The sequence below is a fragment of the Hyla sarda genome, chromosome 7 (assembly GCF_029499605.1).
Source record: "Hyla sarda isolate aHylSar1 chromosome 7, aHylSar1.hap1, whole genome shotgun sequence".
Lineage (NCBI taxonomy): Eukaryota > Metazoa > Chordata > Amphibia > Anura > Hylidae > Hyla > Hyla sarda.
Genome location: NC_079195.1, coordinates 229,631,560 through 229,655,049, shown reverse-complemented (window position 1 = coordinate 229,655,049; position 23,490 = coordinate 229,631,560). Strand labels below are relative to the sequence as shown.

The 23,490-nt window shown below is 44.4% G+C and overlaps 1 protein-coding gene across 4 annotated transcripts in view; it reads right to left on the bottom strand.

The window, feature by feature from the left end:
• The window catches only part of USP24 (ubiquitin specific peptidase 24), a 123,411-nt gene that overhangs the window by 5,754 nt on the left and 94,167 nt on the right, over positions 1-23,490 (bottom strand). For all 4 annotated transcript variants that reach the window (XM_056533012.1, XM_056533008.1, XM_056533009.1 and 1 more), the window contains exons 45-64: positions 22,128-22,210; positions 21,390-21,531; positions 20,172-20,291; positions 19,036-19,253; positions 17,868-17,992; positions 17,636-17,777; positions 14,864-15,011; positions 13,806-13,901; positions 12,289-12,392; positions 12,006-12,119; positions 9,928-10,024; positions 9,717-9,833; positions 7,847-7,939; positions 7,438-7,540; positions 6,745-6,848; positions 6,549-6,662; positions 4,411-4,476; positions 4,266-4,329; positions 2,586-2,664; positions 1,374-1,449 (exon numbers count right to left, since the gene is read on the bottom strand). In XM_056533012.1, the coding sequence (XP_056388987.1) occupies positions 1,374-1,449; positions 2,586-2,664; positions 4,266-4,329; positions 4,411-4,476; positions 6,549-6,662; positions 6,745-6,848; positions 7,438-7,540; positions 7,847-7,939; positions 9,717-9,833; positions 9,928-10,024; positions 12,006-12,119; positions 12,289-12,392; positions 13,806-13,901; positions 14,864-15,011; positions 17,636-17,777; positions 17,868-17,992; positions 19,036-19,253; positions 20,172-20,291; positions 21,390-21,531; positions 22,128-22,210 (2,205 nt within the window). The remainder of the gene's footprint in view (positions 1-1,373; positions 1,450-2,585; positions 2,665-4,265; positions 4,330-4,410; positions 4,477-6,548; positions 6,663-6,744; positions 6,849-7,437; positions 7,541-7,846; positions 7,940-9,716; positions 9,834-9,927; positions 10,025-12,005; positions 12,120-12,288; positions 12,393-13,805; positions 13,902-14,863; positions 15,012-17,635; positions 17,778-17,867; positions 17,993-19,035; positions 19,254-20,171; positions 20,292-21,389; positions 21,532-22,127; positions 22,211-23,490) is intronic.

Sequence of the window (23,490 nt, the reverse complement as noted above, 5' to 3'; positions counted from 1 at the left end):
TGAGCACCACTCCGGTGCTGGCGGTCATGTACAGGACGTAAATGTACGTCCTTGTGCGTTAAGTACCAGGGCACCAGGACATACATTTACGTCCTGTCGTTAAGGGGTACTCCGCTGAAGAGCGTTTGGAACAAACTGTTTCGAACGCTGGAGCTGGCGCCGGGAGCTGGTGACATCATAGCCCCGCCCCCTCGTGATGTCACACCCCACCTTCTCAATGCAAGTCTATGGGAGGTGGCGTGACAGACTTCCCATAGACTTGCAATGAGGGGGCGGGTGTAAGGTCATGAGGGGGCGGGGCTATGACGTCACAAGCTCCTGGCGCCAGCACCAGCGTTCGGAACAGTTTGTTCCAAATGCCGAGCAGCGGAGTACCCCTTTAAGTTGCTGCAGTGACCTGTTATCCTGTAGAACAGGGGTGGCGTTGTTTTTGATTGTGAAATTAGCTGTTTTTCGTTTCATGAATATAATCCTGTCCCAAAAAGAAAAATGATCACCTGATCAAAAGGGTCTGACTGATCTCTTGTATCACTGTCACTGTATCAGTCACCAACCAGTGTGCCTCCAGCTGTTGCTAAACTGCCGAAGGCTGTCCAGGCATGCTGGGAGTTGTAGTTTAGCATCTAACTGCTGCAAAACTATCTGCTGTCCTGGCATGCTGGGAGTTGTAGTTCTGCAACATCTGGAGGTCTACAGTTTGGAGACCACTGCTGGAGAATTTACCTTGTTACATATTTTATACCATGTTTCTTGATTCATGAATTCACCTCCAATTCTTCCCCCTCCTCTCCGTAATTTCCCATGAGCGCAATTGTTACGTCCCCGCACAGGACTCTGGTGTCTGTAACCTGCACAATAATTACATTTTTATTTTTTTGGTCTTTTTATTTATCACTCAGATGGAACTGGAATTTATCTGAACCCCGATGATATCATTGCGCAAAAAAACAGGGAGGTCCGAACAGGGGCCCAGACGGAAGCATTTATGTGCTTTGAGCCAATTGATTTTATTCATATTTTTTTTGTTTTGTTGCACTGATTATGGTAAAATCTGATGCTCTGTTTCCTTTAACACTTTTGTATGGTAAAATCTTCACCCTCACCATCCCCGGAGGACATTTCTGCCCACAGGGATGTTCGTAAGTCTCCCTGCCGGCCCTGTAAGTAGTACCCTGGGTGGGGAGCTAATACTTACCTGGTCCCATCGTCTTTTCTGTAACCACATCCCCTGCGTTTGATTGACAGCGCTCGTTAACACTGTTCCCTAAGCAGACGGAGCAGAGCAATGACCCGGGCTGTCAATCATACGGAGGGGGGCGTGTACCACAAACCTGAATGTGCGACTCAGGATGAAGCCCTCCCCACCTCCTCACCTTCTTCTGTAACCATTGCACGGCCCAGCTCCAGTGCTGAGAGTTTTCTTTGAAATATTCCTTAGCAGCAGCGCCCCTGTCAGCAAACACAGACAATAGTAATTGAGGGGCCTCTCCTCTACGGTCAACACCTTTCCATACATTATATAGAGCACAAATCTGCTGCACGGATGACCAGCTATAGCAGGCACAGGCAACCTTTGGCGCTGCAGATGTTTTGGACTACATCTCCCATGATGCTTTGGCATCATTTTGGCTCTAAGAGCATCATGGGAGATGTAGTCCAAAACATCTGCAGTGCTGAAGGTTACCTATACCTGGGCTATAGTAACTGTGCACAGGGATGTAAATACTGATTTCAGGAAGGAAAAGTAAAATAAAAAATAATTCACTTCACGGCAGAAACATTTACAGCTGATCATTGGAAAAATCTGATCACCCAAAACTGGTGGTAAACTATCCAGTAATAAATCTGACAACTCTGCTCTCAGACTGTCAGGGTGGAGAGTATATATTTATTTATATTACTTTTTTAGACATTGAGATATTCTCTCTCTAGATATATAGATATATTTATTTTTTATATAAATATAAAAAGCTCCTCCCCTAATAAAAATTAAAATCCCTCTCTTTTTTAAATTAATAAAAATAAAAAATAAATCATTATGTGTGCAGAATTGTTCGAAACATAGGATCCCTAGCAAGATGAATAAAAAATAAAAATATTCATAAAACAGATCACTCCAAAACTACAGATCACGGCGCAAAAATGTTTAAAATGTGAGGAAAGATAATAATAAATAAATAAAAATTTGGCTGCATCATGAAACGGTTAAAAGAACACAACCTAAAGGAGAACTCCAGCCATAATTACCTTATCCTATGGAGGATAAGTAGCTGATCGCAGGAGGTCCAACCGATGGGACCCCCGCAAAGTCCAGGGCTCTTTTAGTGAGCCAGGGACCCCATTTCTATGAAAGGCGATGATGCCGCAATGCTGTACTCGGGTCTTTTTGGCGCACACGTCTGCAGCACACACTCCTCACTGAGCGCTGGATTCCGCTCATAAAATCGTCGGGGGCCCCAGCGGCCAAGACCCCAAGCGATCAGCCACTTATCCCCTATCTTGTGGAATTCTCCTTTAGGTAAGAGCTTGAGGAAAGTGATGTCTGACCCGAAGAGCTTACAATCCACACACGGCCTCAGACTTACTTCTGGGCCAGAGTTACGAGGAACTTCACGCACTGGTAGCAGCGGCTGCTGTCAATGTGATTGCTGTGATGCATCAATGCTGTGGATAAAGGAGAGGAAGATGAGAGATCCTGAAGAGGAAAAACATATCATAAAGTTCTAGAAATTATGTACAACTGATCCAGAGATTTACTGCCCTGAGAATAAAATAAAAAATAAATAGTACAAGTTTCATCTAGTACTCCCCGAGTGCAGAAAACCTCTATATAAAGGGGACCCCTGATCTCCATCCATAATGGGGACCAGTGTTTCCCAACCATGGTGCCTCCATCTGTTGCAAAACTACAACTCCCAGCATGCCCGGACAGCCGCTGGCTGTCCGGGCATTCTGGGAGTTGTAGTTTTGCAACAGATGTAGGCACCTTGCTTGGTAAACCCTGCCATAGACTAACACAATGATTTAGTTATTTTTTGCAGCCTTCAACCACCACTAGAGGGAGCCGATTGCATACAAGTCTTATAACCGCTCCCTCTAATGGTGGTTTCAGGGAGAATGAGAATATGGTTTCTACCTGCAATCACCACTAGGAGGAGTTCACTGCATACTAGTTTGATAACAGCCCCTCCTAGTGGTGGTTGGAGGATATAACGTGATGAGAAAATTTTGCTGGGAGTTGTAGTTTTGCAACAGCTGGAGGTCCACAGTTTGGAGACAACCGTTTTTAGATTATTTACTTGCACTGATACATTGTAACAAACTATCAGGACAGAAGAGCAACAATGATCAGCAAATCATCTTATTGGCTTTAATGAGACAACCATTCACACTCCCATTATAACTTTTTCTCCCGCTACTCCCCTGAAAAAACAGCGGCGCCTGACGGACCCTATTGACCATAATAGGGTCCGTCTGGACCCGCTGTTGCCCCCCATCAAAATGACGGATGTCAAACTCGAAAAAATAAAAAAGTTTGATGGCCGTTCTTGACAGGGCCCAGTTATTACATTTAGATATCACTATGGGATCCTTGTGTACACGGGTCATAAACATGGAAGCCTATACCTAAATCTCCCAAAGGGGACTCCCAGGTATTATAATCAAATTTTTCCAAATTCCCATCAGGGCTCTAGCCCCTCCAGGACTAATAATCCCCAACTAGGGGACCCCATGAATTGTATTATATAAAACTTCTCTATTATTTTTTCTTAAAAATAAAAAAGTGTGAAAACAAAATATACACAAGTAATTTAAAATCACAGCTTCTGGATCAATGATTAAGGCGCCTTTGATAAAGCCGGTTACGGCCGGCGAAACGTCGGGGGGTGTTAACGTGGTGCATTTTTAATTAGCAGCATATCTGGATCAAAATATTAATGTTGGAAAATCAATAAATCCAATGGAGGAAATTCCTAGCAGGGAGCTATTAGGTTGACCAACAAAGATATAATAGGAGCATGAACTCCATTAATCAATGATCCAGAAGCTGTGATATTAAATTATATGTGTATATTTTGTTTTCTGTCACACTTTTGTATTTTTATGAAGAAATAATAAAGAGAAGTTTTACATAATACAATTTATGGGGTTCTCTAGTTGGGGATTATTAGTCCCGGAGGGGTGAGAGCCCTGATGGGAATTTGGAAAAGTTGGATAAACGTGGAAGCTGCGCACAGATCATTACACAGAATCCTGACACTCACCCAGCAACCCGTCCGACTCGAAAGCAAACTTCAGCCTCTGCAGCTGGATGGGATCTTCAATTACCTTCAAGGGAAAGAAAAAAAAATTAGGAACTACTATGGGCAAGAAGAATCCTTGTAGGACACTGAGGAGGCGTCTACATACCAGGATCTCATGTAGGAGGGTGAACATGTTCTTCAGCTCATGAGGAGGAGCAGATTCCAGCTGATTCTGGAGGAAAACGTTACATATTAAAAATTATTAATATTATTCTTAGTTTTTCTTTACTAGCTTACTTGTTCCCGCTTTAAGTGGGCACTATTATTATAACTACCGTATTTTTCGCCCTATAGGACGCACTGGCGTATAATTTATAGGCGCAAAATTAAAAAAAATAAAGATTTTGAACTCAATAGTGGTCTTCAACCTGTGGACCTCCAGATGTTGCAAAACTACAACTCCCAGCATGCCCGGACAGCCGTTGGCTGTCCGGGCATGCTGAGAGTTGTAGTTTTGCAACATCTGGAGGTCCGCAGATTGAAGACCACTGCATAGGAGGTAATACTCACGTGTCCCCGCCGCTCTGGACCCGTCAACCACTGCCCTGGATGTCGCTCCATCGATGTCGCCGTGTCCCCGTTGCGCTGGAACGTCTCTGCTGCCGGCCGGGTATCCTCTCTCTCCGTCGCCGCCATCACGTCGTTACGCACGCCGACGCACGAACGCGACGACGTGATGACAAGGAAGGAGAGCGCCGGCCATACAGGGGATCCCTGAACGGAGAAGACACCGAGGAGGCAGGTAAGGTCCCTCCCGGTGTCCTGTAAGCACTAACCCGGCTATTCAGTCGGGCTGTTCGGGACCACCACGGTGAAATCGCGGCGGTCCCGAACAGCCCGACTGAGCAGCCGGGTTAGTGTCACTTTCCCTTCAGACGCGGCGGTCAGCTCTGATCGCCGCGTCTGAAGGGTTAATACAGGGCATCACCACGATCGGTGATGTCCTGTATTAGCCGCGGGTCCCGGCCGTTGATGGCCGCAGGGACCGCCACGATAGGGGTGTATTCGCCGTATAAGACGCACCGACTTTTCCCCCCCAGTTTTGGGCGAGAAAAAGTGCGTCTTATACAGCAAAAAATACGGTATTTTTTGAAATTGCACTCCTTATGGTAAATAAGAAATCTAAAGAAGTTTTCTATGTTTTATTTGTGTTTATTAAAACTGCCACTAGGTGTCTCCCTATTGTCCAGACAATAAAACAAATTGGACCTATGGATGGAGGGTAAATATTTCAATTGCTATTTACAGTTGATCACTAGGTGATCATTAGTACCCTAAATTTACCATCCGCTAATTAGTATTTACACCGTAAAACATAACTTATTTGCCAGCTGTTAAAATACTCAAACAGCTAGGTCTCATCCACGATATCACAGTAATTTGTAACCAATACAGAATGTGGCTACATGCTAATAGAGTGAAAACACGTACTATTGTTACAACTGCAGTCCTCAACTAATAGAATTGGATATCTTATGGACCTAACTGTTGATTTTAAAAACTATGCACACATTGCCCTGCCGACGTTTTGCCACCAACAATTGGCTTTATCAAGAGCTATAGGGTAAATGGCCATTTGAGGTGCATATAGCTTTTAAAATCTAAAAAGTATGTTATGTACGGTGTTTATACTAATTAGTGGATGGTAAATTTAGGGTACTAATGATCACCTAGTGATTAATTGTAAATAGCAATCTCTACTTGTCCAGATCACATTCCCCCCCCCCTCATCTCTTGTACGGACTTTGGACTCTTGCTGGCTTGGCAGAAGTCCAAAATCAGGAAATGCAGTCTGTAGTGCTGAGGGGTGTGTGCGCAGCCTTAGCCAATCATAGCTCATCTCACATTGAACTGTTCTGGGCTGTGTGTAGCAGAGTGAGGGAGGAAGTTCTCCCCTGTATGGCTTCAGATGATGTCACGCCTGTTGGGGAATGCCCCTTCCCAGTCTGTGAATCTGACTGAGACTGAGCAGAAAATACAGAGCAATATCAAGGTAGAAAACTAAAAAATAATAAAAATAAAGGCCGGGGGGCGGTTTATCATGATGGGGGCAGTGACCTGGGAGGATTATAACATTTAACAAGATGATGACAGGTCCTCTTTAACTTTGCCCCAAACCCTGAGTAGCAAAGTCCTGTCTATAGTGAAGGCAGGGATCTCAGTGAGGTCCTTACAGGGGATGTGTGTGTATGTGTGAGTGAGTGTGAGTGTCAGGCGATACACTTGTATGGCGGTGTCACTTACCTTAATGAAGTTCAGAGCGGTGAGGGAGAATCTCTCATTACAGAAGCAGCAGTATGCCACCATCTCTATGAGAACGGAGAGGGACCCGGGCAGCTCCCGCATCGCAAACATCACCTGCAAGAAGAGGAGGAGAGCACTGATGAGAGCCCAAAACCAAAGAAGAATCCCGACATACATACATGTGACTGCTACCTACCTCCAGCAAGTAAGGCTTCCCCTCCGGCATAAACATCAATGCTTCCACCTCTGAATGGAGCGGCAACAGAGGACCGTGTGTGCTGACCAGAGGCTTCACCGGAGCTGATACGAGATCAATAACATCAATCAGTAATGTGTAATACAAACATGTCACTCATGTACTGATCCAACAGCAGAATAGTGAGTGCAGCTCTGGAGTATAATACAGGATATAACTCAGGATCAGTACAGGATAAGTAATGTATGTACACAGTGACCTAACCGGCAGAATAGTGAGTACAGCTCTGGAGTATAATACAGGATATAACTCAGGATCAGTACAGGATAAGTAATGTAATGTATGTACACAGTGATCTCACCAGCAGAATAGAGAGTACAGCTCTGGGGTATAATACAGGATATAACTCAGGATCAGTACAGGATAAGTAATGTAATGTATGTACACAGTGATCTCACCAGCAGAATAGTGAGTACAGCTCTGGAATATAATACAGGATATAACTCAGGATCAGTACAGGATAAGTAATGTAATGTATGTACACAGTGACCTCACCAGCAGAATAGTGAGTACAGCTCTGTGGTATAATACAGGATATAACTCAGGATCAGTACAGGATAAGTAATGTAATGTATGTACACAGTGATCTCACCAGCAGAATAGTGAGTACAGCTCTGTAAAAAAACCTTTTACCTATGGTCAGATGGGTAGAAACGTCAGAATGTAGAACCAGCAGCGCTATCGTATTGTGTAAGAATCCGAACTCACGAGCCTGTGCCGGGCTCCACCGCCGATTCTGTGAATACATGTAATACACATTTTTAGGGTACGTTCACACCGTATCGCATCTGCAGCGTATGTGACGCTGCGGATGCACTGCCGACAAAGAGTTGTTGCAGAGTGAGCTCCCTGCTGCCGCCGTATATCTCTGTGTGTCCGCTTGTGACTGCGAGCCAACTTAAAAAGCGTCTAAACTTAGGACAAAAATGTGCCTGAGACACTGCTAAAAATCTTTCCCTCTCTCAGACTGTCTGGTTTACACTGTCCCCCTAGTCTATTACACAGGATATACTTGGGGTGCGGAAAATGTATGAATTTTTACCTGGTTGTTTTTCCGATTGGGGCCGAGAAGGAAGTTGATGAAATGTCTCAAGGCGGAGTACTTCAATAGGAGATCGACGGCTCGTACTCCTTGCTGAATACGGGAGGAAATATACATTAGACTGACGTCTACTGCATCACAATGCACCGATTTACGGGAGTAAATGACAAACATTAAATGGGTCTTACTATTGGTTTTACACCAGTGTTTGGAAAAAAAATAAAATAAAAATTATAATAATAATAATATAAAAAAAATTTACGCCTAAGGCCAGTGGTTTTCCAACCAGTGTGCCTTCACCCGTTGCAAAACTACAAGTCCCAGCATACCCGGACAGCCAAAGGATGTCCGGGTATGCTGGGAGTTGTAGTTTTGAAACAGTTGGAGGCACACTGATTGGGAAACCCTGGCCAAAGGTTGTCTGGGTATGCTGGGGGTTGTAGTTTTGCAACAGCTGGAGGCACACTGGTTGGAAAACAGTGGCCAATAGCTGCCCGGGCATGCTGGGAGTTGTAGTTTTGCAACAGCTGGAGGCACACTGGTTGGGAAACATTGGCCAAAGGCAGTCCAGGTATGCTGGGGGTTGTAGTTTTGCAAAAGCTGGAAGCACACTGTTTGGGAAACACTGGCCAATGGCTATCCAGGCATGCTGAGACTTATAGTTTTGCAACTGACCAAGGCACACTGGTTGGAAAACAGTGGTTTACGTGGTTAAAAGCGTAGATTTCTACGTGCAGCACATGGGAGCTGCTTAAGTGGCAGATTTATTAAGAGGCGTCATTTATTGATTCGGCTGAATCCAACAGCAGCAGGATTATGAAACGCCGGTCTGGTCTTAGTAAACCCCCTCCCCCCTTTAAAAGTCTTGTCTTTTTAGAGACAGCAATGTCAGTCATTAGAAACAAAAGGGCCAACTCTGCAAGGACAACGCAGTTCTAACACCCTTACACCCCAACAAGGCACCTAAATCGGGCTATTCCCTTCAACATCCATTCTTTCCTAGAGAAACACCTCAAAGTGTTCTAAGTCAAGCCCCCATTTAGGCTGAGTTCACACCACGTTTATGCAATACAGTTCCCGTATACATTTTCAATGTGAAAACCGTACTGAAAACCGTTCGCCAAAAGATCCGGTTGTGTCCGTTTTGCACCCTGTATGGTTTTGTCAGTTTCTTTTCCCCGTACGCAAAACTGTAACCTACCACGGTTTTTGGTCCGGATGAAAAACCATATTGAAACGTATACGTATTTTATTATTAAAATTTATTAACATGGAAGTTAATGGGAACCGTACAGAAGCGTAGGTGCGTACGGTTCCTTTCAGTTTTCACCATAAGTTTTTATTTTTTTTACTTTGCACAGTTTCTCTCTCGGAATTTCAATCAAACAAGTGAAACTTTATTCATAATTGAGTGAAAAGTTAAAAACGCATACGATTTTTTTTCCCCTTAAAAAACGGATGCAACCGGATACGGATTAAAATTTGTACACACGTTTTGATACAGTTTAGTCAGGTTTTGAGGAATCAGTTTTTTATCAAAAACCTGATATGGGAACTGTATTGCAAAAACGTGGTGTGAACCCGGCCTTCGGTAACATGCTCTATAGCAGTGTTCTTCAAACTGGGGCTCCCCAGCTGTTGCAAAACCACCACACCCAGTATGCCCTGACGGCCTAAAGTTGACCTGGCATGCTGATGTGGTGGTATATTTGCAACAGCTGGAGAGCCACAGGTATGAGAACACTGCGCCATAGGAATACCCTGGGTTAGGACACTAGTAATAGACGTGATATGGACTGTTATGTGATGTACGTAAAGCTGAAAGATCCCGGTCTGTTTATTGCAGGGCGCCATGGATCTGCCATTTTACCTTCTGTACAAAGTTGTTGAAGAGGAAGAAGTACTGAGCGCAGTTCTTGCAGTTTTCGGGGACATCTTTGTCCAGCAGATTGAGCAGCATCTCTATCAGTAGGTGAACTCCATTAACCTAGAAGATTACATAAATATATTAGAGTTTGGGTTTATTTAGGGTCTATTACCCCCCCCCCCCCCACCCCCGGCAGGCAGAACATCATAATTACCTTGTCTCTGTGAAGTAAAGCGCCATCTAGTGTCTTCTCCAGAACAGTGGCCACAGCACATCTGACCTCTCGGACACTGCACTCTAGGAGAAAGACCCTGTCAGGGGTAAAACATGGAGGCAATAGGTAAATAGTATGTTACACACATGTACAGTGGTCCCTCAAGTTACAATATTAATTGGTTCCGGGACGACCATTGTATGTTGAAACCATTGTATGTTGAGACCAGAACTCTATGGAAACCTGGTAATTGGTTCTGAAGCTACCAAAGTGTCATCCAAAGATAAGAAAAAGTGAGGATTAAATAGAAATAAGTAGATAACTAATATAGATAAAGCAAATCCTTACATGTAAAAGTAAGAAAGATCTGCTGGAAGCTGTAAATCCCTGTCTATGTCAGTGTTTCCCAATCAGGGTGCCTCCAGCTGTTGCAAAACTACAACTCCCTGCATGCCTGGACAGCCAAAGGCTGTCCAGGCATGCTGGGAGTTGTAGTTTTGCAACAGCTGGAGGCACCCTGGTTGGGAAAGACTGGTCTATAAAGAGGACAGGAGCTTCTTCAGGGTCCTGTACAGTACACGCAAAATGTAGCCGCCCTTACCTGTGTCCAAAGGAGCAGCTAACCGTGGCACAGGTAAAGAGTAATACAGAACATGTAGTACCTTCCTGTATTGTGGGGAGGCGCTACCAGTCAGTCAGTGCATGCACTTCAGTAGTACAGGTGTAAATGTCTATTCTAATTGGTCAGTTCTTCCGGCCATTGACAGGTTTCGCAGATTTGGACTGTCTGTACATTGTATGTTGAGTCTGGTTTCAAGTTACAATGGTCCGGAAAAGACCATCGTATGTTGAAACTATTGTATGTTGAGGCCATTGTAAGTTGAGGGATCACTGTATATATCCATCATACACAGATACATGTAGCATGCTGGGTGCCTAGATTCACCAATAGGGACTGTTACACCAGGGTTTCCCAACCAGGGTGCCTCCAGCTGTTGCAAAACTACAACTCCCAGCCGAAGGCTGTCCGGGCATGCTGGGAGTTGTAGTTTTGCAACAGCTGGAGGCACCCTGGTTGGGAAAAACTGCTCTAGTGGGAAAACAAAACACATGCATATGTATGCATATGCACATGTATATGGTTTTGCAGCCAAGGGAATTGACGGCCCATACTCATGTTCCGTGCCCCTTGGGGCATATGGGGGAACAGGTAGCGCCATGCTCCTAAACCCCCTCCTGAAAATGATAAACAAAGGGGAGGGGAAAAAAAGCTAACTAAACAGCCCTTACTAGAAAATAATTTAAAAAAAAAAGACCATGTCTGGGGAGCTCCGAGACCTGTGTCTGCCTCCTACTGACACTAAGCTAAAACTGATGACCTCACTTCCAGTGGGCGGGTATATCCTGCCCCTAGTGTCAGCGCCTCCTAGTGGTAAGAGCATATACCCATAAGTGTCTGTGTCCCCCAATGAAGAGCGACCAGGAAACACTGTGTTACACAAGGGATTCAATAATAGAACAGTGCGCCGTACACTTTCCTTAATGGTGGCTGCAGGTAGCAAGAATTATATCCCTAAGGCTGGGTTCACACTACGTTTTGTACTTACGGTTCCTGTATACGGCTGGGAGGAGCGGGGGGGCTGTATAGGGGAACCGTATTTAATGCATGTCTATGAGCCGGCCGGAGTGAACCGCAGCCTCCGGTCGGCTGCGTTTTCGGCCGTATGCGGTTTCCCGACCGCAGGCAAAAATGTGGTCGAAGGCGTTTTTGCCTACGGTCGGGAAACCGCATAAGGCCGAAAACGCAGCCGACCGTAGGCTGCGGTTCACTCCGGTCGGCTCATAGACATACATTAAATACGGTTCCCCTATACGGCTGAGTGCAGGTGCCGCGATTAAGCCCCGCCCCCTCTCCTCCCAGCTGTATACGGGAATCGTAAGTACAAAACGTAGTGTGAACCCAGCCTAACTATGCAGGGGATTCCGAGTTTTGTACCAAAAACAAAGCAAAAATGTAATAAAAAGTTACATTAAGAATAAATCTGGATGTACAAGGTGAAGCTTCACTTATAACTTACCTGATGAGTTCTCTGCCTTCTGATCCAACAAAATATTCCACCAGCCACTGGCAGGCTTCGCAGCTCTTAGAAACCAAGGCGTCTATGGTGGCGATCCATTCCTCGGTGTCCACCCTGCAACCGAACACACAGAATATGGCATGAAACAAAAGATGGACATGAGACATGGCCAGAAAAGGGAGTCATAGTTATTGTAACACATATTTGGCTATAGGCAATAAGTCTGCTAGTTGTCAGTGAACAGAAAAATTTTTGTTAACATTTAGTGTCTCCAATTTCATACCTGAGTTTCCTTTTTGTCCGCAGATAGGTGTGAAAGAGGAATTGGATGGCCAGCTGGGCACTGACTTTGGCCATTGAGGGGTAGTTTGGATGCTTGAGCTTTGTCTATAGGGGAAACATGAAAACAAAGAAGCAATGATGAAGCAAACCCATGTACAAGATGTCATAACAAGTGCTGGTCTCATATACATATATATAGATATATATATATTATATACACACACACACACACACACACATACATACACACACACACACACATACACATATACACATACACATACACACAGTGCTCCCTCAAGTTACAATATTAATAGGTTCCAAGACGACCATTGTATGTTGAAACCATTGTGTGTTGAGACCAGAACTCTATGGAAACCTGATCATTTGTTCTGAAGCCCCAAAATGTCATTTAAAAATAGGAAAAGGTGAAGATTAAAGAAAAATAAGTAGATACTAATACAAATAAAGCAAAACCTTCCATATAAACGTAATAAAGATCTGCTGGGAGCTGTAATCACTGTCTATGTAGAGGAGAGGAGCTTCTTCAGGGTCCTGTACAGTACACACAGTGTCCTAAAAGAGTAACAAGGAGCCGCCCCCACCTGGTATCCAAAGGAGCAGCTAACCCTGGTACAGGTAAAGAGTACAGAACATGTAATACCTCCCTGTACTGTAGGGGGCGCTACCAGACATCAGTCAGTGCATACACTTCAGTAATACAGGTAAAGAGTACAGAACATGTAATACCTCCCTGTACTGTAGGGGGCGCTACCAGACACCAGTCAGTACATACGCTTCAGTAATACAGGTAAAGAGTACAGAACATGTATTACCTCCCTGTACTGTAGGGGGCGCTACCAGACACCAGTCAGTGCATACACTTCAGTAATACAGGTAAAGAGTATAGAACATGTAATACCTCCCTGTACTGTAGGGGGCGCTACCAGACACCAGTCAGTGCATACGCTTCAGTAATACAGGTAAAGAGTACAGAACATGTAATACCTCTCTGTACTGTAGGGGGCGCTACCAGACACCAGTCAGTGCATACACTTCAGTAATACAGGTAAAGAGTATAGAACATGTAATACCTCCCTGTACTGTAGAGGGCGCTACCAGACACCAGTCAGTACATACACTTCAGTAATACAGGTAAAGAGTACAGAACATGTAATATCACCCTGTACTGTAGGGGGCGCTACCAGACACCAGTCAGTGCATACACTTCAGTAATACAGGTAAAGAGTATAGAACATGTAATACCTCCCTGTACTATAGAGGGCGCTACCAGACACCAGTCAGTGCATACACTTCAGTAATACAGGGGTTTTACCAGTGAAATGTCTATTCTAATTGGTCAGTTCTTCCGACCATTGACACGTTTCACAGATCTGGACTGTCTGTAGCATTGTATGTTGCGTCTGGTTTCAGGTTACAATGGTCCAGAAAAGACCATTGTATGTTGAGGCCATTGTATGTTGAGTACTCACTGTATATACACTTCATATTACTTACTGCGTTCACTGAAGCCAGGGAGAGCACGAAAGTGAAATAGTCCGTGTTGTAAACGTCCCGATTCTTCATGAATTTGAGATTTTCATCTCTAACCATCTGTACGTTAAGCAGATAAATAAAAAATAATCATATATTAAAGGTAAATAATAACCTACTAGGAGCACAAGAGATGTTTTTTTTTTTTTTTTAATCAACTGGTTCCAGAAAGTTAAACAGATTCGTAAATTACTTCTTTAAAAAAAAAAAAAAAAAAAAAAAAAAAAAAAATCTTAATCCTTCCAGTACTTATTAGCTGCTGAATACTACATGGGAAAATTCTTTTCTTTTTGGAACACAGTGCTCTCTGCTGACATCTCTGTCCATTTTAAGAACTGTCCATAGTAGGAGCAAATCCCTGTAGCAAACCTCTCCTCTGGACAGTTCCTAAAATGGACAGAGGTGGCAGCAGAGAGCACTGTGGGTCAGACAGAAAGGAAATTCAAAAAGAAAAGAAGTTGTGTAGTTCTTTCCAGTCTGACCACAGTGCTCTCTGCTGACACCTCTGTCCATGTCAGTAACTGTCCAGAGCAGAAGCAAATTCCCAAAGCAAACCTCTCCTGCTCTAGACAGTTCCTGAAACGGACAGAGGTGGCAGCAGAGAGCACTGTTGTCAGAGTGGAAAGGACTACACAACTTCCAGTGGAGCATACGGCAGTTGATAAGTACTGGAAGGATTAAGATTTTTTAATAGAAGTAATTTACAAATCTGTTTAACTTTCTGGCACCAGTTAAAAAAATTAAAAAAGAAAAGAAAAAAAAGAAATAATAAAAAGTTTTCCACCGGAGTACCCCTTAAAGTTGTTGCAAAAGTCTAGAACAGTGGTCTCCAACCTGCAGACCTCCAGATGTTGCAAAGCTACAACTCCCAGCATGCCCGGACAGCCGTTGGCTGTCCGGGCATGCTGGGAGTTGTAGTTTTGCAACATCTGGAGGTCCGCAGGTTGGAGACCACTGGTCTAGAAGATGAAAGACGCCCCCCATAACACAATAGACCCCCTGAATATGTCTCCGTGCCGTACCTGGTATATCCTAAGAGGCATCTTCTCCACAAACAGACCTTTCTTCTCCCCCTTCCTCACCAGCTTGGTCAGTATAGAGAGACGGTCATTGGTCCGATGAGGCCGGGGAGAGGACTGGGGCGAGATGTCGGGAGATGATGGTGCAGACCTACAATATAGGATATCAGTTGTGTAAGAAATATTTCACTGAGCTCTTCAGGGGTCTTAATGCTGTAATTCAGTTGTTGGATGGAAAAAAAAAAGTGTGCAGACAGCAGGCTAACATTAATGTAATATAGAACTACAGAGACACAATGCAAGATGGAGCTTCCCAGACCTGGAGCAGAAAGCTGGACTGAGAGAAACAATGAGGACATTCCACTAACTTAAAGGGGTTATCCAGGAAAAAACTTTATATATATATCAACTGGCTCCAGAAAGTTAAACAGATTTGTAAATTACTTCTATTAAAAAAAAATCTTAATCCTTTCGGTACTTATGAGCTTCTGAAGTTGCGTTGTTCTTTTCTGTCTAAGTACTCTCTGATGACACCTGTCTCGGGAACTGTCCAGAGTAGAAGCAAATCCCCATAGCAAACCTCTTCTAAACTGGGCGTTTCCCGAGACACGTGTCATCAGAGAGGACTTAGACAGAAAAGAACAACCTACACTTCAGAAGTAGAGATGAGCGAATTTACAGTAAATTCGATTCGTCACGAACTTCTCGGCTCGGCAGTTGATGACTTATCCTGCATAAATTAGTTCAGCTTTCAGGTGCTCCGGTGGGCTGGAAAAGGTGGATACAGTCCTAGGAAAGAGTCTCCTAGGACTGTATCCACCTTTTCCAGCCCACCGGAGCACCTGAAAGCTGAACTAATTTATGCAGGATAAATCATCAACTGCCGAGCCGAGAAGTTCGTGACGAATCGAATTTACTGTAAATTCGCTCATCTCTAATCAGAAGCTCATAAGTACTGAAAGGATTAAGATTTTTTAATAGAAGTAATTTACAAATCTGTTTAACTTTCTGGAGCCAGTTGATATATATAAAAAAGTTTTTTCCTGGAATACCCCTTTAAAGCGTACCCGTCAGATCCAACTAAAAAACATTTTTTTTAAATATATCACTCATTTTATGTGTCTAGCACCTTTATTTATTTTTTTATTACACTTTTAATTTAGCTAATTAGTCTGAATTAATCTCTAAGGGAGGGGGCGTGGCCTCACTGTGCAGGACTCCGCCCCCTCCCTCAGTATGCTGTCTGCTCACATCTCCATTAGCAAAACTACAACTCCCAGCATGTCCTCACTGACAGTAGCGGGACACAAGCTGACAGTGGGAGGACAGCCCTGCGCTGACAGCTGTCAATCAAGGAAGTGTGTCCATGACATAGGTGATGACTCATGGACACAGCAGGACTGGTATGTGTCCAAGCAGGCAGCGGGGCAGTTGCTTGACAAGCTTTTTCAAAAAGTTAAACAGATTTGCAAATTGCTTCTATAAAAAAAAATCCCAATCCTTCCAGTACTTATCAGCTGCTGTATAATACACAGGAAGTTCTTTTCTTTTAGAATTTCCTGTCTGTCTGACTCCTCTGTCCATTTTAGGAACTGTCCAGAGCAGGAGATGCTTGCTCCTGCTCTGGACAGTTCCTGACATGGACAGAGGTGTCAGCAGAGAGCACTGTGGTCAGACAGAAAATAAATTCAAAAAGAAAAGAAATTCCTGTGTATTATACAGCAGCTGAAAAGTACTGGAAGGATTGGGATTTTTTTTTTATAGAAGTAATTTACAAATCCGTTTAACTTTCTGGCACCAGCTGATATAAAAGAAAAGGTTTTCCACTGGAGTTCCCTCTTTAAGAAAAATCTAGTTTGTGTTACGCTTTTGCAGTTTCTTTAAATTTTTCCATTGGCTGTCTGGGCATGCTGGGAGTAGTAGTAGGTTTATTTTTATGTTTCCCCCGCATCCCAGCACAAATTTTATGGAGGATGTGACATGGGAGTGTGGACATGAAATGGGGTGGGGGGATGTTCCCAGGATCTTACACTCTAATATACATTGCAATTTCTTAATAAGTCAAACAGCCTAGGACAGTGGTCTCCAACCTGCGGACCTCCAGATGTTGCAAAACTACAACTGCCAGCATGCCCGGACAGCCAACGGCTGTCCGGGCATGCTGGGAGTTGTAGTTTTGCAACATCTGGAGGTCCGCAGGTTGGAGACCACTGTCCTATAAGATAGCACGTGCAAGTAAACAGAAAACATACAAACCCCATGCAGATTAGGCAAATGGTCAGATTCAGGACCCCAGCAAAAAGTAACTTAAAGGGGTACAATTTTTTTTCAAATCAACTGTCGCCAAAAAGTTAAACGGATTTGTAAATGACTTCTATTAAAAAATCTTAATCCTTCCAGTACTTATCAGCTGCTGTATGCTCCACAGGAAGTTGTGTAGTTCTTTTCAGTCTGACCACAGTGCTCTCTGCTGACACCTCTGTCCATGTCAGGAACTATCCAGAGCAGGAGAGGCTTGCTATGGGGATTTTTCTCCTGCTCCGGACAGTTCCTGACATGGACAGAGGTGGCAGCAGAGAGCACTGTGGTCAGACTGGAAAGAACTACACAACTTCCTGTGGAGCATACAGCAGCAAAAAGTACTGGAAAGAGATTTTTTATATAGAAGTCATTTGCAAATCTGTAGAACTTTCTGGCACCAGTTAATTTGAGAACATTTTTCCCCCCACCGGTGTACCCCTTTAGCTAAAAAGAAAGCAGGAATGGAATACTCACAGGGTGAGATCTTCAGCCTCCTGGCGCACAACACTAACTCTGCTCTTCTTTGGTAAAACTGGAGAGTTCTGGTCAGACACGCGTTGGTAGAAAAGCATGTAGGCGTTCCAGTAGCGCCGTCGCACATCTGGGTATGGGTTGGCTGCGCAGAAAGGTCAAGGTTCAAACTGATGTACCCGATTATACTTTCAGGCACCACCCATACACGTTTGGTTGCTTTCGAAAAACTTACACTGATCGTAGACTTTAGGTCTGTACTCTCCCCCGAAGCATTCATACTCTATGGTCTCATCGTTCAGATCGAACTCCTCCACCACCGTGTCATTGAACTTATACCATTTGCTTCTGCCACAGGTCCTGCGCCACAACAAGGAGTAATGAGAACGATACAATGGTAACTCAAAGGGTAGAGAGCGAGAAATACCTGGCACTGCTACTTCACACACCTCAAGAAGACAAGCGCACTCACCACAATTCTTGTTTCATCTGTACTGTTTATTCATGCGAATACAGAGCCGTAGGTACAGGGGGATGACAAGGAGGGGAGGTGTTCACGGGCTACGGAACCGTCTCGCGCTACATGCGCTTCATAAGGCCCCTTAAGGGGCCTTATGAAGCGCATGTAGCGCGAGACGGTTCCGTAGCCCGTGAACACCTCCCCTCCTTGTCGTCCCCTTAATGGGCCTTATGAAGCGCATGTAGCCCGAGACTGTTCCGTAGCCCGTGAACACCTCCCCTCCTTGTCGTCCCTTAAGGGGCCTTATGAAGCGCATGTAGCGTGAGATGGTTCCGTAGCCCGTGCACACCTCCCCTCCTTGTCGTCCCTTAATGGGCCTTATGAAGCGCATGTAGCCCGAGACTGTTCCGTAGCCCGTGAACACCTCCCCTCCTTGTCGTCCCTTAAGGGGCCTTATGAAGCGCATGTAGCGTGAGATGGTTCCGTAGCCCGTGCACACCTCCCCTCCTTGTCGTCCCTTAAGGGGCCTTATGAAGCGCATGTAGCGCGAGACGGTTCCGTAGCCCGTGAACACCTCCCCTCCTTGTCGTCCCTTAAGGGGCCTTATGAAGCGCATGTAGCGCGAGACGGTTCCGTAGCCCGTGAACACCTCCCCTCCTTGTCGTCCCTTAAGGGGCCTTATGAAGCGCATGTAGCGCGAGACGGTTCCGTAGCCCGTGAACACCTCCCCTCCTTGTCGTCCCTTAAGGGGCTTTATGAAGCGCATGTAGCGCGAAACGGTTCCGTAGCCCGTGAACACCTCCCCCTACTTGTCGACCCCCTGTACCTACGGCTCTATATTCGCATGAATAAACCGCACAGATGAACCAAGAATTGTGGCGACTGCGCTTGTCTTCTATTCTCTTGCATCAACAATGGTAACTCACGGCCCGTACTGAATTACCTGCGATCTTTAATGAAGGAGTAATAGTGACCGGCGTGAGCCTGACCGCTGTGCACAATCACACCAACCAGCTCGTAGTTTTCAGTCGGGGCCACTTTCTTCCTTGGGGACCCTCCGCTGGGGTCTGGATGCCTCCCATTGTCTCCCACCTCTGAGGAGGAGTCCTGACGGGCCATGCCGGATACTGTGTACGGCTCCATATTCAGCATCCAAGGGAACTGGAAAAAAGTGAAGGAAACAAAATAGATTATTAACAACCATGCATTGTATCGTTGTTAATAAACTCCAAGCTGGATAATTTTACCTCAGATTCCTTGACTTGATCAGCGCCGAAATTCCTGCTTCTACGAAGTCCTCTCTTACCTTATTACTCCCCATTCCAGGGAGGCTGCAGACAGCCATACAAATACTTACCTACGATTACCATTGTACACAACTATCGGTAAGCAGTGATTTACCCTCCCCCTCCCCGGTATCCTTGTTGCAAGCGATACTCCACAAGGAGCGCCGTTCTCTCTCCCTTTATAGTCATAATCATAGCACCAGGACGTCCCCCTGTACATTTCAAGGTTCGATTTCAACCAATGTCACATCTCCCCCATTAATGTTGTTCCGGGTGTGGGGGAATCTGCAGCAGACGTATGGAGACTGGCACCCACCTCTTTGAGCTGCTCGCCGCGCTGTTAGCTCACAAACTGCCAGGTGCCGACCACGGGGCCGTAGTATCGGACGTCGCGACTCCGCCCCGTGTGACGTCACGCCCCGCCCCAACTATGCAAATCTATGGGAGGGGGCGTGACGGCCGTCACGCCCCCTCCAATAGACTTGCATAGCGGGGGCAAAGTTGTGACGTCATGATACTCCGGCCCCGTGGTCGGCACCCGGCAGTTTGTGAGCTGGCAGCATGGCATGCAGCTCAAAGAGGTGGGTGCCGAAAGCAATATTGCGGGGGTCCCCAGCGGCGGGAACCCCCACGTCAGACATCTTATCCCCTATCCTTTGGAGACATATCAACATATCACAATTTGCATAAATCACAATGTTTATTGCAATAATTTGTGCAACCCTAATATACACATAAATAAAACTACTATATTACAGTGTATTAGTCTAAAAGGAGTATTCCTGAATCCTACCTTGATCTGCTCATCGTATTTAATGGAGCGTCCACTTTCCCAGTCAAATCCAAACCTCATGAGATGAATGACCAGGACGCTGGGCAGAGATTTGATGCACGTTCTCTTCACCGTCGTTCTCTGGAAGAAATGAAATGCTAAGTGCCAGATGGAAAATTGGTAAATAAGTACATTGTATCGACTATGGTGAATGGGAAACGAAGGATGATTTTATTTTTTATTAAGTAGTGTATATATATATTATATATATAATTTTTTTTTATTTTTTTGTTTATCACTTTTATATGCCAATCACTAGACTGCATTAACTCTACACTGTTTTGCCTATCCACTGATACAGCCTAGCTATGCCAGGTTCCATTAGTGATTTAGCAATCTGCGGCAGGAGGCGGGTATGGGGACTCTCATCCGCCATTTTAGTTGTTCGACGAGCCCAACTGAGCTAGCTGGGATGTAAAACCTGAAACTTTAGATTCTGCTATCAGCATTGATGAAGGTATCTAAAGGGTTAATGATGGGCAGCTGCAGAATCACCCCTGCCTGTCCTTAGCAGTGAGAGTCTGGCTACTGCGCTCCCTTCAATATCACTTTAAAGGGGTTATCCAGGAAAAAAACTCTTTTTTAATATCTACTGGTTCCAGAAAGTTAAACAGATTTGTAAATTACGTCTATTAAAAAACCTTAATCCTTCCAGTACATATCAGATGCTGTATGCGCCACAGGAAGTGGTGTAGTTCTTTTCTGTCTGACCACAGTGCTCTCTGCTGACACCTGTCTGTCTCAGGAACTGTCCAGAGCATTAGAGGTGTGCTATGGTGATTTGCTCCTACTCTGGGCAGTTCCTGAGACAAGCAGAGGTGTCAGCAGAGAGCACTGTGGTCAGACAGAAAAGAACAACTCTACTTCAGCACCATATAACTACTGGAAGGATTAAGATGTAATTTACAAATCTGTTTAATTTTCTGGAGCCAGAAAAAAAAAAACTTTAAAACTCCAGGGTGAACATATATGTCCTGGTGTGATAAGTACTGGGCAGCAAAGTCAGATCATTGAACAATTTCTGGCATAGAGAATGCTGACGGATTTCAGCTCTGGAGTATAATACAGGTTGTAATGCCGTACTATTCCAAATTAGAAACCAGAAGTATTTAAAAGTTGGTGAAATCTCATTCCATTCAATGCAAACCAATGAATTCCTTCACCACCCCGCACACTCACCTTTTCCTTGCACTTCTCACAGTAATATGCATTACTCCCCTCCAGCACCTCTCCCCTCACAAACTGATCCAGGGAAATCTCAAGGCTCTGGCAGGAAGTCACCCCTAAATTAAGGGCCATAAATGCTTCCTCTCGCTCGTATCTGCAAAAGATAAAACGACTAGATTAGGACGCAAAGCGATTTGCAATGCAACATATGTAGATGTGTAATCCACACAGAACACATGCAGATCTTCAATGTGGAACTGCTGAGGTTTTGTGTTAAGATAAATGATTGAATTGGTCACATGTAGACTCCTAGCCAATTGTAGCAGGAGCAAGTCACAAGTTCGACATTCTCTCCTGGGGAATGGAGTTGGACCTAACCTTGTTCAAATCCAGTATTTTCCAACCAGGGTGCCTTCAGCGGTTGCAAAACTACAACTCCCAGCACGCACAGGCAGCTAAATGATAGATTTGGTCACATATAGACTCCTAGCCAATTGTAGCAGGAGCAAGTCACAAGTCCGACCTCCTCTCCTGGGAAAAGAAGGTGGACCTAACCTTGTTCAAATCCAGTATTTTTCAACCAGTGTGCCTCCAGCGGTTGCAAAACTACAACTCCCACATGCCCGGACAGCCTAAAGCTTTTGCAACAGCTGGAGACACCCTGATTGGGAAACACTGTAGGACATTGTAAAAATAGCATACAATCATACACCTTATATCCAGTGTGTAATGACTGTTCTCAGCCCTCACCTGTGAGGACAATCCTTACAGATCTTCTGGTCAGAGTAGATCCCTTGAAAGGTGTTCTTAAAAAGCTGATCACGCCCCATTTTCTGTAGGAAAAGATCAAAACATAGGGTTAGCCTTATTTTAATAATATGACATATATCATGCTTTTTTCTCTATTGATACAGCATTTAACGGTGTATACTGTTACAATGGATATAAACTTGTAAAGTTTGGATGATGTCACAATCTGTTGTACCATTGTTTAACCCCTTAACCCCTTAAGGACCGGAGGTTTTTCCGTTTTTGCATTTTCGTTTTTTGCTCCTTGCCTTTAAAAAATCATAACTCTTTCAAATTTACACCTAAAAATCCATATGATGGCTTATTTTTTGCGCCACCAATTCTACTTTGTAATGACGTCAGTCATTTTGCCCAAAAATCTATGGTGAAGCGGGAAAAAAAATCATTGTGCGACAAAATTGAAAAAAAAATGCTGTTTTGTAACTTTTGGGGGCTTCCGTTTCTACGTAGTACATTTTTCGGTAAAAATGACACCTGATATGTATTCTGTAGGTCCATACGATTAAAATGATACCCTACTTATATAGGTTTGATTTTGTCGGACTTCTGGAAAAAATCATAACTACATGCAGGAAAATTAATACGTTTAAAATTGTCATCTTCTGACCCCTATAACTTTTTTATTTTTCCGTGTATGGGGCGGTATGAGGGCTCATTTTTTGCGCCGTGATCTGAAGTTTTTAACGGTACCATTTTTGCATTGATAGGACTTATTGATCACTTTTTATTCATTTTTAAATGATATAAAAAGTGACCAAAAATGCACTATTTTGGACTTTGGAATTTTTTTGCGCGCACGCCATTGACCGAGCGGTTTAATTAATGATATATTTTTATAATTCGGACATTTCCGCACGCGGTGATACCACATATGTTTATTTTTATTTTTATTTACACTGTGTTTTTTTTTTTATTGGAAAAGGGGGGTGATTCAAACTTTTAATAGGGGAGGAGTTAAATGATGTTTATTCACTTTTTTTTTTCACTTTTTTTTTGCAGTGTTATAGGTCCCATAGGGACCTATAACACTGCACACACTGATCTTCTATGTTGATCACTGGTTTCTCATAAGAAACCAGTGATCAACGATTCTGCCGGATGACTGCTCATGCCTGGATCTCAGGCACTGAGCAGTCATTCGGCGATCGGACAGCGAGGAGGCAGGTAGGGGCCCTCCCGCTGTCCTGTCAGCTGTTCGGGATGCCGCGATTTCACCGCGGCTATCCCGAACAGCCCACTGAGCTAGCCGGGATGCTTTCGGTTTCACTTTAGACGCGGCGTTCAACTTTGAACGCCGCGTCTA